A 13966-nucleotide genomic window follows, 5' to 3' on the forward strand; every position below is an offset into this window, starting at 1 on the left:
GACACCAGGAATGAATTCCTGAGCTCCCACCTCCCACTGGAGACCCCTGGCAAGGCCCCCTCGCACCGCAGCCACCCACGGGCTGGGACCTGCACGCCCCCCACATCCCCTGGGCTCACCCCTGAGGGAAACCCCACCGGATCGGGATGGAGCCAGCAGGGAGCGAGTCCCTGAGCGAGAACAGGAGCTTCCACCCACGCCCAGTTTGGCTCTCTCTTCCCTCCTTCTTTTCCGCCTCTCTCTGACGCTCCCCTGGGCCGGATCCCTTTGAGTTCCGTCCCCTGGCAGCGATGCCATTCCCCAGGCTCCCGCCTTTCCCCAACACCGTGCTCCCACTTTTGTTGTCTTGGGGACAAGAATTCCCTGAAATCTTCGGAATTCAGATCCACCACCAGCCCCTTCCTCTGCCGTGCCTCAGTTTCCCCCACGGTGACTCCGATCCCTGCGGCATCCCTCAGGAATGACAACTCCCATCCTGAATTTCTCCCTGCTTGTATTCCTTCCTTCGTTCCTCTCCTCGTGCCCACAGCTGAAGTCCAGCCCCGATTTCCTGCCCGGCTCCCGGATTTTCCCCCATCCCGACGCCCCCAGCTCCTTTTCCACCAGCTCCTCCTTCCACGGCGGCCTCCCAGAGACCCCCCAAGCTCCGGGGCTCTTTCCCGTCAGCCCTCGTTAGGCAGCGCGCGGCAAACGAGGGCCGCTGAATTAATTAATCACTGAATTAATTAATCACTGAATCAGCTGCTGAATTCGTCACCCGGCCGTGCCGCGGAGCAGCTGCTCGGCATCAGCCCAAAGGGCTCCCGGGCTGCTGCTCCCTCCCTTTTCCGGGAGCACCGAGGGATGAGGAGCCTTCGCTGGGCACAACAACTTTTTTTTTTTTTTTTTTTCCTCTTTTTTTCGTTGCGTGACCCTTTTTAAAGCAGCGCGGAGGAGCAGCAGCTCCCCGGCGATGTTTTCCCTGCCTTTGTGCCCTTCCCTGAGCCTCTCTCTCCGTTTCCCAGGCCAACAGAGCCGGCCCTGGGCTGCACCTTTCCCTGGAGCCCAGCCCATCCCAAACATTCGCGGCTCCTCCGGAAGCCTCCTGCCAGCTCTGCCCGCTCAAAGTCACCTTGTCCCGGCCCGCCGCGCTCCGGCCTCTCCCGGCAAATCATTAATCGGCTCCTCGGCATTCCCGCATGGAAAAATGCCCCAGCGGGTGCCCCCGGCCTGGCACTCGGACATGCCGCTGCCCGGGAAGCTGCTGCTGTCGGCGGCCGCGCTGCTGCTCCTGTCCCTGGCCTTCAGGTTTTATAGGAACCGCTCGCCTCCCCCGGGAAAAATCCCGCCGGGAGAGCAGCGGGAAAACCGGGATGGGGATGGGGCTCTGAGGAGGAGGGATGGGGGGACAAATCTGGGAATGGCCCCGGGGTTCAGCACGCGGCTCTCCGGGAGGAGCAGAGCTTTGCAAGGAATGAGGAGGAGGAGGAGGAAGGAGAGGAGGTGGGTTCGGAGCTGATTCCCAGGAAAGCCCAGCTCGGTCCGGCCAGGATGGAAAGGGAGTTGGGAAGGGAACTGGGATGGAAGTTGGGAATTAAATCAGAAAGTGAAGCAGGGGTTGAGCTGGGGAGTGATCCTGGGAGCAGGACGGGAAGCGAGCTGGGAAAAGAGCCGGGAAGCAAGCCGGGAAGTCAGCCAGGAAGCAAGTTGGGAAGCAGGCTGGGAATGAAGCCGGGAAACAATCCAGGAAGAAAGCCAGGAGGTGAGCCAGGAAGCAAATTGCTAACAAAGCCAATAAACGAGTCGGGAAGTGAGAAGACAAACGAGCTGGGAAAGAAATTGGGAATTAAGTCAGGAATCGAGCTGGGAAGTGAACCGGGAAGCAAGCTGGAAAGGAAGGCAGGAATTGAGGTGGGAAATGAGCTGGGAAGCGAACCAGAAAGCAAGCAGGGAAGTGAGCCGGGAAGCAAGGCAGAAATTTTGCTGGGAAGTGAGCCGGGAATTTTGCTGGGAAGCGATCTTGGAAGCAAGGCAGGAGCCGAGGTGGGAAGTGAGGCGGGAATGTCGCTGCGGAGCGAGCTGGGCTCTCACGACCCCGGGACCGCGGCCGGAGCCCGGGGCAGCCCCGCAGGGAGGGACGCGGCTGCTCCGAGCTCCGGGCGTTCCCCAGGGATTCCCAGCGCCCGGACAGAGGGGGATGGATGCGCCCAGAGCACGGAGCGGGATCCGGCTGGAGCAGGGAGGAGCAGGGAGGGCAGCGCGGGGGCAGTCCGGACCCTCAGCGTCACCTCCAGCCTGGGGCTGCTGCTGACTGCGAGCGAGGCGGGCTCGGACACCTCGTACTGCTTCTCCTCGGTGGCCAAGATCCAGGTGGAGGAGAACTTCATCCCGGAGCGCCGGGACAAGGACAGCCCGCCCAGGCCTGGCCTGAAGGGCAAAGTCTACGACTACTTTGTGCAGTCCACCTCCGAGTCGGTGTCCAGGCGGACATCCCTGCCCTTCGTCCCTGCGGGGACATCCCAGGGTCACAGGGAGCGGGACCGGGCAGAGCTGCAGAGCTCCGGAACCCAGGGGGAGAATCCAGCTTTGGAAATTCCTGATCCCGACACCACCTCAGCTCCACAGGAGGGCACGGAGAACCCTCCAGAGCCGCCCTCTCCCGGCTGGAAGAGCAGCAGCCCCCAGCTCCCACTGCCCGGTGGGGCTCCAGCTGCGGGTCCTGAGCCGTCCCAGGTGTCACTGCCCGGCCAGGTGCACCTGGGGAACTGCTCCGAGGTTCTGCGCGCGGCCAAGGCGCGGCAGCTGCGGGCCCTGCAGGACGCTGCCCTCCAGGTGATGAGCGCCCACCTCCTGCAGGTGCTTTGCTCCCCGGCCATCTACGGCCGCCTCAACGCCGCCGAGCGGGAGCTGCTCCCAGCGCTCCGGAGCCGCGGGCGGCCGCGCCTGGTGGTGGCCGATGTCCCCCCGGCCGAGCCCGGCCACCGCCGCTGCCGCCTCTGCTACTACGACGAAGGACGGGGGCGCTGGTGCCAGCTGTGCCAGCTGCCGGCCGAGTGGCGGGGCGGGGGGCTGTGCCGTGTGCTCCATGTTCAATTACCTGTTCCTGGTGCCCGGCTGGGAGGGACAGGCCGGGCGCGGAGCCCCTCGCGCCGCGTGCTCTGCTCCCCCTGGCGACCCCGCTGAAGACAGCTGGCGCGACAGCTGTCCCCTGGGCGGCCCCTGCGCCAGCGGCAGCGCTGCCAGCTCGGTGGCCCTACCCGGCGCACCTCCGCCGCCTGCCAGGGACACGCGGGCCACGTGCTTGGCCACCGTGGCGGGCGTCGACCCCCGCCCACCGCTGGGCCTTCGAGCCGCCCGCCACAGCCCAGGGACACCATCACGCCGGCTGGGCGCCCAGGCACCCTCGGGCATCGTCACCGGGGGCCGTGCGCGCGCTGCGCTCTTACGCTGGCAGCCCCCGAGACAGCTGGGCCGCGCGCCCCTGTGAAGGGTTCCTCCCGCTCGGCACCCGCGGTGGGGCCCCGGCCTTCGAGTTCCTGTCGTCGTGGAGGGGCGCGCCCGGGGTCAGTGGGGCGAAGAGGACTAGCTTGCACAAGCCTCCTGGACACGACTTATTCCCACACCCTGGGATGCAGGAAGGGATCAGACCCTTGGATCAGGCCTCTTCCCACTCCCTGGGATGAAGAAAGGGATCAGAGCCTTGGATCCGGCCTCTTCCCACTCTTGTGAAAGGTCAAACCCTTGATCCGCCGTTTCCCATCTCCGGGCTGGAGGAAGGATCACCCTGATCTGCGCCCACACCCCGGGGCAAAGGATCAGCCTGGACCGCCCTTCCTGGTCCCCGGGATGGAGAAAGAGATCCTCCTGCCCTTCCCACCATGGTGCGCCGAAGGGAGCAAACCCTTGACTGGCTTCTTCCAGCCCTCCGGGGTGCCAGGAAGGCGGCAGCCATAGAACCGGCCTCTTCAAACCTCAGCATGTAGAAATATCAAACCCTCCGTCTGGCCACGACTTATTCCCACACCCCGGGATGCAGGAAGGGATCAAACCCTTGGATCCGGCCTCTTCCCACACCCCGGGCTGGAGGAAGGGATCAAACCCTTGGATCAAGCTTCTTCCAGCTCCTGGGATGGAGGAAGGGATCACATCCTTGGATCCAGCCTCTTCCAACTCTCCAGGATGGAGAAAGAGATCAAACCCTTGGATCTGACCTCCTCCCACACCTCAGGCTGGAGGAAGGGATCAGACCCTTGGATCAAGCTTCTTACTGCTCCCTGGGATGGAGGAAGGGATCAGATCCTTGGATCCGACCTCTTCCCACTCCCCGGGATGGAGAAAGAGATCAAATCCTTGGATCTGACCTCTTCCCACTATCCAGGCCGCAGGAAGGGATCAGATCCTTGGATCCGGCTTTTTCCCACTGCCCGGGCTGGAGGAAGGGATCAGATCCTTGGATCCGGCCTTTTCCCACTGCCCGGGATGCAGGAAGGGATCAAACGCCGGGCGCTGCCGGGAATCGCAGCCCGGAGGAGGCTCCGGGAAGAGCCGGGAGGAGCTGGGCGGACTCGTTTGCTCAGGGGAGGTCAAACAGGGCCGTGTTTGCTCGGGCGGCAGCAAATCCCGGATCTCCACGGGCTCCAGCTGTCTGGGCGCCCTTCGGGACCTGATTTAGACCTGATTTAGGACCTGATTTAGACCTGACCTAGGCTCCAGGTGGGGAACATTGACCCGGACACGGATGGGGAGTGGTTTAGGGTGGAGGTCGCTGAAGTTCCGCCAGCATCACTCACGCTGGGAAGAGTTCGGGGCTGGCCTCGTTATCTCTTATCTCGTTATTTCTCACCTCTCCTCCTCAGAGCGCCGTTGTCTGTATTTAATCTCTGTGTAAAGCGGCGCCGGGGGTTTAGGCACAGCTGGGCCTAAATTAAAGTGAACATTGGGTGAAATGAACCCCGCGCCTCGTTTTAAGCCGATCCTAATTGGAGGCAAGAGCGCGCTGCATGTTCGACATCGCTAATTAGGCACGGCCGGCAGCTCCAGGGAGGCGAGCAGGGAGCAGCGCTCCCTCATCCCATTTTCCCAGATTTTCCAAGAGCAGCGCTCCCTCATCCCCTTTTCCCAGGTTTTCCAAGAGCAGATGCTCTCTCATCCCCTTTCCCAGGTTTTCCCAGTTCAGACACTCCTTCATCCCCTTTTCCCAGCTTTTCCAGGAACAGCGCTCCATCATCCCGTTTTCCCAGATTTTCTGGGAGCAGACGCTCTCTCATCCCCTTTTTCCAGGAGCAGAGGCTCGCTCATACCCATTTTCCCCCAGGTTTTCCCAGTTTTCCCGGCTCAGACACTCCCTCATCCCCTTTTCCCAACTTTCCCTGGAGCAGATGTTCTCTCATTCCCTTTTTCTCCCCAGGTTTTCCCAGCTCAGACACCCCCTCATCTCCTTTTCCCAGCTTAGACATTCCCTCATTCCCTTTTCCCAGTTTTTCTAGGAGCAGATGCTCTCTCATCCCCCTTTTCCCAGCTTTTCCCAGCTCAGACACTCCCTCATCCCCTTTTCCCAGTTTTTCCCAGCTCAGACACTCCCTCATCCCCTTTTCCCAGTTTTTCCCAGCTCAGACACTCCCTCATCCCCCTTTTTTCAGCATTTCCCAGCTCAGACATTCCCTCATCCCCTTTTCCCAGCTTTTCCCAGGAGCAGATATGCTCTCATTCCCATTTTTCCCCCAGCTTTTCCCAGGTTTTCCCAGCTTTTTCCGGCTCAGGCACCCCTTCATCCCCTTTTCCCAGTTTTTCCCAGCTCAGACATTCCCTCACTCCCTTTTCCCAGTTTTTCCCAGCTCAGACATTCCCTCATCCCCATTTCCCAGCTTTTCCAGGAAATCGCTGTTTATCCCACAATTCCGGAGGCACTGGGGGAAAGGAGATCCAATCCCCCCCAGCTCCACCTCCCACTGCCCCAGGCTGCTCCAGCCTGGCCTGGGACACTTCCAGGGATGGGAATTCCGGGTTTTTATTGGGAATTTCGTGGCGGTTTAGGAGAGCCTGGGTTAACATTCTCTCCTAAAGCGCTCCCGGAAGGATCTCCGGACAGAGGGCAGGGAACCTTGGGAGGCTGCGTTAATTAATGAGCTTGGGGCCGCGGTAATTAATTAACCCGGGGCTGCGTTAATTAACAAACCTGCCCGGGCTGCTTCTGCTGGTGAGGGACCCTTCCCTGTCATGGGAAATGCAGCAATGTGTTGGAGCACGAGGATTTTTTGGGATTTGCGGAATTTCCCAGCTGAAATATCCCAAAAAAAAGAGACTCTGGGATGTGGGAAGTGGCAATTCCAGCGATGGGATGATCCCTCTGGAATGGCCCCGGGGCAGGGGAGGGGGAAGGACTGGGATGAGGGGAGAGTGAAAATAAAGGGAAAAGGACAAATCCAAACTCACATTCAGGCATGGAGGTTTTGCTCCCTGCTCCGAAATCCCAAAGGTTTGGTTAATTCTCTCCCAAATCCCGAAGGTTTGGTTCATTCTCTCCCAAATCTCGAAGGTTTGGTTCATTCTCTCCCAAATCCCAAAGGTTTGGTTCATTCTGTCCCAAATCCTGAAGGTTTGGTCCTTTCCCTACTCCCAAATCCCGAAGGTTTGGTTCATTCTCCCCAAATCCCAAAAGTTTGGTTCATTCTCTCCCAAATCCCAAAGGTTTGGCTCATTGTCTCCCAAATCCCGAAGGTTTGGTCCTTTCCCTACTCCCAAATCCCAAAGGTTTGGTTCATTCTCTCCCAAATCCCAAAGGTTTGGTTCATTGTCTCCCAAATCCTGTAGGTTTGGTCCTTTCTTCACTCCCAAATTCCTAAGATTTGGTTCATTCTCTCCCAAATCCCTAAGGTTTGGTTGATTCTCAGCTCCCAAACCCCGGAGGCTCGATTGGTTCTCAGCTCCCGAATCCTGAAGGTTTGGTCCTTTCCCCGCTCCCAAATCCCGAAGTTTTCGTTGGTTCCCAGCTCCCGAATCCCAGAGGTTTGATCCCTTGTCCAACTCCAGCCTCCCTCTCCCACCCCGGGGCCATTCCAGAGGGATCATCCCGCTGCTGCCGGGCTGGAATTCCCACCTCGCTCATCCCAGAGTCTCTTTTTTTGGGGGGATGTTTCAACGCAGATATTCCGTGAATCCCAAAACCTCCTTATTTTCCCCATCATTATTTAACTCCTTGCTCCTCTCGCTCGTTCTCCCCCACATTTCTGCTTTTCCCACGGCGAATTCCCGGTGCTGGAGCTTTCCAGCCCCTCGGGACGTGCGAACCCCTCCCGCGCCCATCCCAAATCCCGATTTTTGCCCTTTCCCCGTGACCGCTGCGCGGGAGAAGCTCCCGGCGGGTGGGAACGCGGCCCTGGAGCCCTTCCAGAGGACGTTGGGTTGTTTTCCATCCCAGGAAAGCTTTCCCAGATCCCGCCTTCCTGCCGGCGCCGTTTCGTGTTTCACCTTCCCTTTAACCCCTTCCTGCCCGCCGATCCCGCGCTCCCGAGGGATGAGCGCCACACAGGGCGCGGGCAGCGCTCCCTCCCCCGCTCCTGCACTCTCCAAGATTAATTTTGGGAAGCATTTGGGAGATTAAAAACGCCCGGGGACATCCCGGCCTTGTCCTGCCGGGGAGGACACACAGGCCGGGAGTGTGTGGGAATGACTTTGGGATGAGGGAAAAGGAAAATAAAGGGAAAAGGACAAATCCAAGCCCTCTCTCAGACACGGAGTTTCGTTCCCTGCTCCCAAATCCCAAAGGTTTGGATCATTCTCTGCTCCCAGATCCCAAAAGTTTGGTTCTTTCTCTCCCAAATACCAAAAGTTTGGATTGTTCCCTGCTCCCAAACTCCGAAGGTTTGGATTGATCCCTGATCCCAAATCCAGGAGGTTTGATTCATTTTCTCCTCCCAAATCCCAAGGCTTTAGTTCTTTCCCTGTTCCCAAACCCCAAAGGTTTGGATCATTCCCTGATCCCAAATCCAGGAGGTTTGATTAATTCCCTGCTCCCAAATCCCAAAGGTTTGGTTCATTCCCTGCTCTGCAATCCCAAAGATTTTGTTCACTCCCTGCTCCCAAATCCCAAAAGTTTGGTTCATTCCCTGCTCCCAAACCCTGAAGGTTTGGATTGATCCCTGATCCCAAATCCAGGAGGTTTGATTCATTTTCTCCTCCCAAATCCCAAGGGTTTGGTTCATTCCCTGCTCCCAAATCCCAAAGGTTTGGTTCCTTCTCTCCCAAATACCAAAAGTTTGGATTGTTTCCTGATCCCAAATCCCAAAGGTTTGGTCCTTTCCCTGTTCCCAAACCCAGCACAGGGAGGAACCTCTGGAAATCTCCCAAATCCCAAAGGTTTGATTAGTTCCCTGCTTCCAAATTCCAAAGGTTTGATTAGTTCCCTGCTCCCAAATCCCAAGGGTTTGCCTCCCTCTCTTCCAAATCCCAAAGGCTTGGATCGTTCCCTGATCCCAAATCCAGGAGGTTTGATTAGTTTCCTGCTCCCAAATCCCAAAGGTTTGGTTCTTTCTCTCCCAGATCCCAAAGGTTTGGATTGTTCTCTCCCAAATCCCAAAGGTTTGGTTCTTTCTTTCTCTCCTGAATCCCGAAGGTTTGGATTGTTCTCTCCCAAATCCTGAAGGTTTGGTTCATTCCCTGACCCCAAATTCCGAAGGTTTGGTCCTTCCCTTTCATTGGGATGTCCTGGATTTTCATGGAAAGGTCGGCAAAGCTGCCACAATTTCCAGGGAAAAGGGTTGGGAATGCACCCGGTGCATCCCAATAAACTCCACACCTTCCCCATGGAACTTTCTGGAAGAATCCAAGGATGAACAACCAGAGGTCACCGTGGATCCAGTGGGATTTTCCCTGGAATCCCTGGATCCATGGATGGGAACAGGGAGAGCTCCTGGATCCACCAGGGACAGCAGCAGAGACTCCTGAAAATCTGGGAATCCCAGGAATTGCAGCTGGGGCTCCTGAAAATCTGGAAATCCCGGGAATTGCAGGGACTCTCCAGCAGCAGAGACTCCTGGAAGTCCAGGATCCTGTGGGAATGGGATTTTCCCTGGAATCCATGGATGGGAACAGGGAGAGCTCCTGGATCCACCAGGGACAGCAGCAGAGACTCCTGAAAATCCGGGAATCCCGGGAATTGCAGGTACTCTTCAGCAGCAGAGACTCCTGGAAGTCCGGGAATCCCTGGAATTGCAGCTGGGGCTCCTGAAAATCTGGGAATCCCTGGAATTTCAAGGCCTCCCCAGCAGCAGAGACTCCTGAAAATCTGGGAATCCCTGGAATTTCAGGGACTCCCCAGCAGCAGAGATTCCTGACATTCTGGAAACCCCTGGAATTGCCAGGGCTCTGCAGCTGGAACCCCAGAAATTCTGGGAATCCCTGGAATTCAGGGATCTCTCCCTGTTCCCACTCCCGGATCCAGGGAGTGAAGTTCATTCCGGGATAATTTTCTCAGCCCCAGCAGAATTCCCAGCACACCCCAGGCATCGGGAGCCACCTCAGCATTCCCGTCATTTCTGCTTCCCAGCTTTTCCCCAGCCCTGCTTCCTCAGCTCCTTCCGCTCTGTTTTCCCTGGATTTGCTCCCGGGAAGCGTCAGCAGAGCCGGGCCCGGGGAGCGGAAGAAAAGCTGAGCTGGCTCTGAGAGCTCCACAGGAATTCCAGGGGGAGTTCTGGCTCTGGGAAAACTCTGGAAAAGGGCTGGGAAAGGTCAGGGATCCCCTGGCACTGCTGGAGCCCCCTCATCCTGGAGCTTCATCCCAATCCCAGAGCCGGAGCCATCCCTGGGATCGTTATCCCTGATCCCAAATCCTGCTGGGAAAGCAAAGGGATGGGAATGGGGCGAGGTGTTCCCAAAGGATCGAGGAGAATCCCAAAGGATCACGGAATAACCAATATTTGACCCCCAGGGATCCAATCCAGCTCCAGGCCCTGCTCAGACATCCCAAAATTCCACATTTACAAACGCTCCCGGGGCTCTGGAAGCCTTGGGAATGTTCCCATTCCGTGGGGAGCCGGATCAGCCCCGAACCCTCTGGAAGGAGAAACTTTTCCCAAAATCCGACCTGAATCTGCAGGTGACACCAGAATCCAGGGAATCTGGGAATTTCCATCTCCATCCTCCAGGAATTCCAGAACTGCACGGGAATGGTCCAACCCAGAAAAATTCCTGGAATAATGCCTGGAATCCTGAGCCAGCGGGGAGAAGGGATTGTCCCTGAGGGATCCCAAGGGAATCTGAGGTTCCCAAGAGAATCCCAAGGGAAAACCCGCGGCAGGTCCTGCCCAGAGGGGGAAATTGGGATTGGGATTTCCAGGGAGTTTTCTCCTGGAGATCTCCAACCCCCCTGGGATGGGATCCATAAAAATCCACAATTCCCTAAATTCCCATTCCAGTTACATCCGTGTGGGATTCCCACCCCAATCCCCACTCCCACATTATTCCCAAACGGTTCCAGCTGCATCCATGTGGGATTCCCACCCCAATCCCATTCCCACATCATTCCCACACCATTCCAGCTGCATCCATGTGGGATTCCCACCCCAATCCCATTCCCAAACCATTCCAGCTGTATCTATGTGGGATTCCCACCCCAATTATCTCCATGGGATTGGGGTCTCTCCTGCTTTTTGGGGAACATCTCCATGGGTTTTTGAGGAGCATCTCCATGGATTAGGGGCCTGTCCTCCTTTTTTTGGGGATATCTCTGTGGGTTTTAGGATCTGTCCTGATTTTTGAGAATTTCCTGCACTGGGATGTGACTTCCAGGGTTTTGCTTCCCTAAAGCAGCAGCGGTGCTGGAAATCCCAATCCTGGAGAAATTCCATAAAAATCCACCCAGGCCCACAAATTCCAGTTTTGTTTTTTTTTTTTTTCCACACACTGGAAAATTTGGAGCTGGAGAATGAGGATGGAATTCTGGGATTTCCCTTTCCTGGGGGATCCAGATTTTCCAAACCGGCTGGAGAAGGGGATGAAGAATCCCAGGAATTTCCTGAAGATCACAGGGACCCTAAAACAGAATTTGGGATTATCTTGATCACAAATTTTGGGATTTCGATGGAGGATTTTCCCTAAAAGGGGAAAAAATCCGGGAATGAGGAGAGGAAGAAAAATCCAGGAGCACAGGAATCCGCAGGAATTTTAAAATTCAGGAATTTTTAATGGAAGCTGAGCCCAACAGAACCTCAAAATTCCATTTCCTCAAAATTCCCAAATCCCCAAAATTCCCTTTTCCCGAGCTTTTTCCCGGGGCATTGCTGCCATCTAGGGGCTTCTGGTTGAAAACATGGAAAAACAGGATTTATTCCCATTTTCCCATCATTATTCCCAACTTTTTTCCATTGGCTTTTCCAGCGGTTTTTTCCTGCTTTATTTGCAGCTTGGATCTTCCCGAAATTTTTTATTCCTAGATTATACCCAAGGTTTTTCCAAGATTTTTCATCCCAGCAAAGTTCATGCTTTATCCCTGGAAAAAATCCTGGCAAAGACTTGGATGCTTCCCAGAAAAAAACTTGGAAGGCACAAAACATCTTCGGGGCTCAGCTGGGATGTAAAATTCCCAAAAATTTCAGGAATGTGGGAATTCCCGGCTCCTCATCCCAGCAAATCCCTCATTCCCACATGGATCCTCATTCCACCCATTTTCCGCCCTATTTCTGTAGGAAAAGGCTGAAAATTCCATAATTTTAGAGGTTTTTCCCAATTTCTGCTCCTTCTCCCTCTCAGCCGCCCAAAAGCGTTTTGGGAATGAGGGAACATCCAAGGAAAAGTGGGAATTCTCCTCCTGCTCTTCCCTGGGATCCACCCAGATGCCATTTTCCCAAAATATTTTCATTCCCAGGAATCCCGGATTCCTTTAATTCCCGGTGCTCCTCATTCTAACGGGACAAAGCAGGCACGGAAAAAAAATTCCATGATTTTGAAATCATCAAGTTGAAATCGAGGAATGGGAATTCCCAAGGAAAATGGAGCTTAGGGAATGAAGAAAGAGCAGCCAAAGAAATGGGAATTCAAAGAAATTCAAAGGAATCCCTGGAATTTTTTAAGGAAAAATGGGATTTATTCCCAATTTTCCCAGATTTTCCTGGAGGTTTTCCATTGAACTTCCCCCGGATCCATCCAGGCTCATCCTGAGGAATCCAAGCACGAGGATCCTGCTGGATCCCTCTGGGAATGCCAGAGGGGGAGGGAATGAAGGGATGGGATGATCCCGGTGTCCTCCACACCAGATCCAGCCCCATATCCCATTGCAGGCAGGGATTTGGGATCACCTGGAATGAAGGCCTGGGATTGTCCAGGATGAAGGTGTGGGATTTTCCTGGTGTCCTTCAAAGATGAATCCAGTCCCACATCCTGGTGCAGGCAGGGATTTGGGATCAATAGGGGTGAATTCCTGGTGTCCTCCAGCAGCGTGCAGGAGGGTTGGGATCACTGGGGCGGATGGTCCCAGTGTCCTCCAAAGCCAGATCCAGCCCCAGATCCCGGTGCAGGGAGAGGTTTGGGATCACCTGGAATGAAGGGATTGTCCTGGTGTCCTTCAAAGCCAGATCCAGCTCCAAATTCCAGTGAAGGCAGGGATTTGGGAACACCCAGAATGAAGGGATCTTCGGAATTGTCCTGGTGTCCTCCAAAGCCAGATCCAGCCCCACATCCTGGTACTGGTGGAGATTTGGGATCACCTGGAATGAACACATGGGATTGTCCCAGTGTTCTCCACACCAGATCCAGCCCCACATCCCGGTACAGGTGGAGATTTGGGATCACCTGGAACGAAGGTGTGGGATGGTCCCGCTGTCCTCCACCTCAGATCCAGCCCCACATCCCAGGACAGATTCCCATGGACTCCAGGATCTCCGACATCTTTCCCCAAGGCGTCTCCATGGCTCTTTGGTGGGAACTGGGGGTCAAACGCCGGGAAGGCCGAGGGAGCTCATCCCACAGTTCCTCCCCATCCCAGCCCTGTGGATCTTGGGTCCTTCCCAGTCCCAGGACAATTCCTTCCTTGGCAGGTCCTTCCCAACCCCAGCTCCCGCTGCTCCAGGCTCCTTGCACCCTGCTTGGAGCTCCCTGGAATTCCCCATCCTTGACATCCAGGATTTTTATCCCCACCAGGAGCTGGGGGCTCATCCAGGTCCCCAGATGAGGTTGGTGGAAGGGCTCAGGATCCCATGGAATTCTCGCTGTGTGATCCATGGCTCCGGGAAGGAGGATCCGATGTCCCGTGCTGCTCGTTCCATCCGGCCCAGCATTCCCAAGTGTCCAGGGCCACTGGAACCTCCTCAGGGGAGTTTTGCAGGTGTCATTTTAATAGAAAATATCGTTTTATGGAAAATGGAATTTAAAGAGAATAACCTTTTATAGAGAAAATATAATTTTATATAAAACCATCCATCCATCCCTGGATCCTGCATCACTTACCCTAGAGAGGGAGGGAGGAAGGGAGGGAGGGATGATGGATGGATGGATGGATGGATGGATGGATGGATGGATGGATGGATGGATGGATGGATGGATGGATGGATGGATGGATGGATGGATGGAATCCATGGATGGATGGATGGGCGGATCCATGAATGGAGGGAGGTTCAGAGGGATGGATGGAGGGATAACGGGGAAAAGCAGGGCATCTTTTCCCAGCCTTCCCGGCAGATTCCACACGGTGGCAGCAGGGATCTGCCGATGGAACGCCGAGAGACGCCGCGCTGCTTGTCCCAAAAAAACAGGGATGAAAGCCGAGGAACAGCTCCATGGAAGGGTTCAGGGATCCCCGGAGAGATCCCAAGGGAATTCCGCTCACAGGGAGAGAGGGAGGGAAAGGCCCCTGAGCTGTGTCCAGGCCGTGTCCGAGCTGTGTCCGATCGGTGCCAGGACACGCTGATCCCTCCGGAGCTGGGGGTTCCTGCAGGAACTCCGGGAATTCCCCCCTCAGGTGGCACTGTGGGACAGGGAAAAGGATCCCGGCATGGTT

At 56.0% G+C, this 13966-nt stretch overlaps 1 protein-coding gene across 1 annotated transcript; it reads left to right on the forward strand.

The window, feature by feature from the left end:
* The first annotated feature begins 1186 nt into the window (after positions 1-1186).
* On the forward strand, positions 1187-4651 carry KLHDC7A (kelch domain containing 7A). Its single transcript, XM_030964034.1, is given in 9 exon segments — positions 1187-1381; positions 1384-1849; positions 1919-3042; positions 3044-3101; positions 3104-3144; positions 3146-3435; positions 3437-3542; positions 3712-3860; positions 4465-4651. Coding segments are annotated over 9 exon segments (2616 nt in total).
* Positions 4652-13966: the final 9315 nt, after the last annotated feature.

Source organism: Camarhynchus parvulus, chromosome 21, assembly GCF_901933205.1.
Source record: "Camarhynchus parvulus chromosome 21, STF_HiC, whole genome shotgun sequence".
In the NCBI taxonomy this organism is placed as follows: Eukaryota; Metazoa; Chordata; class Aves; order Passeriformes; family Thraupidae; genus Camarhynchus; species Camarhynchus parvulus.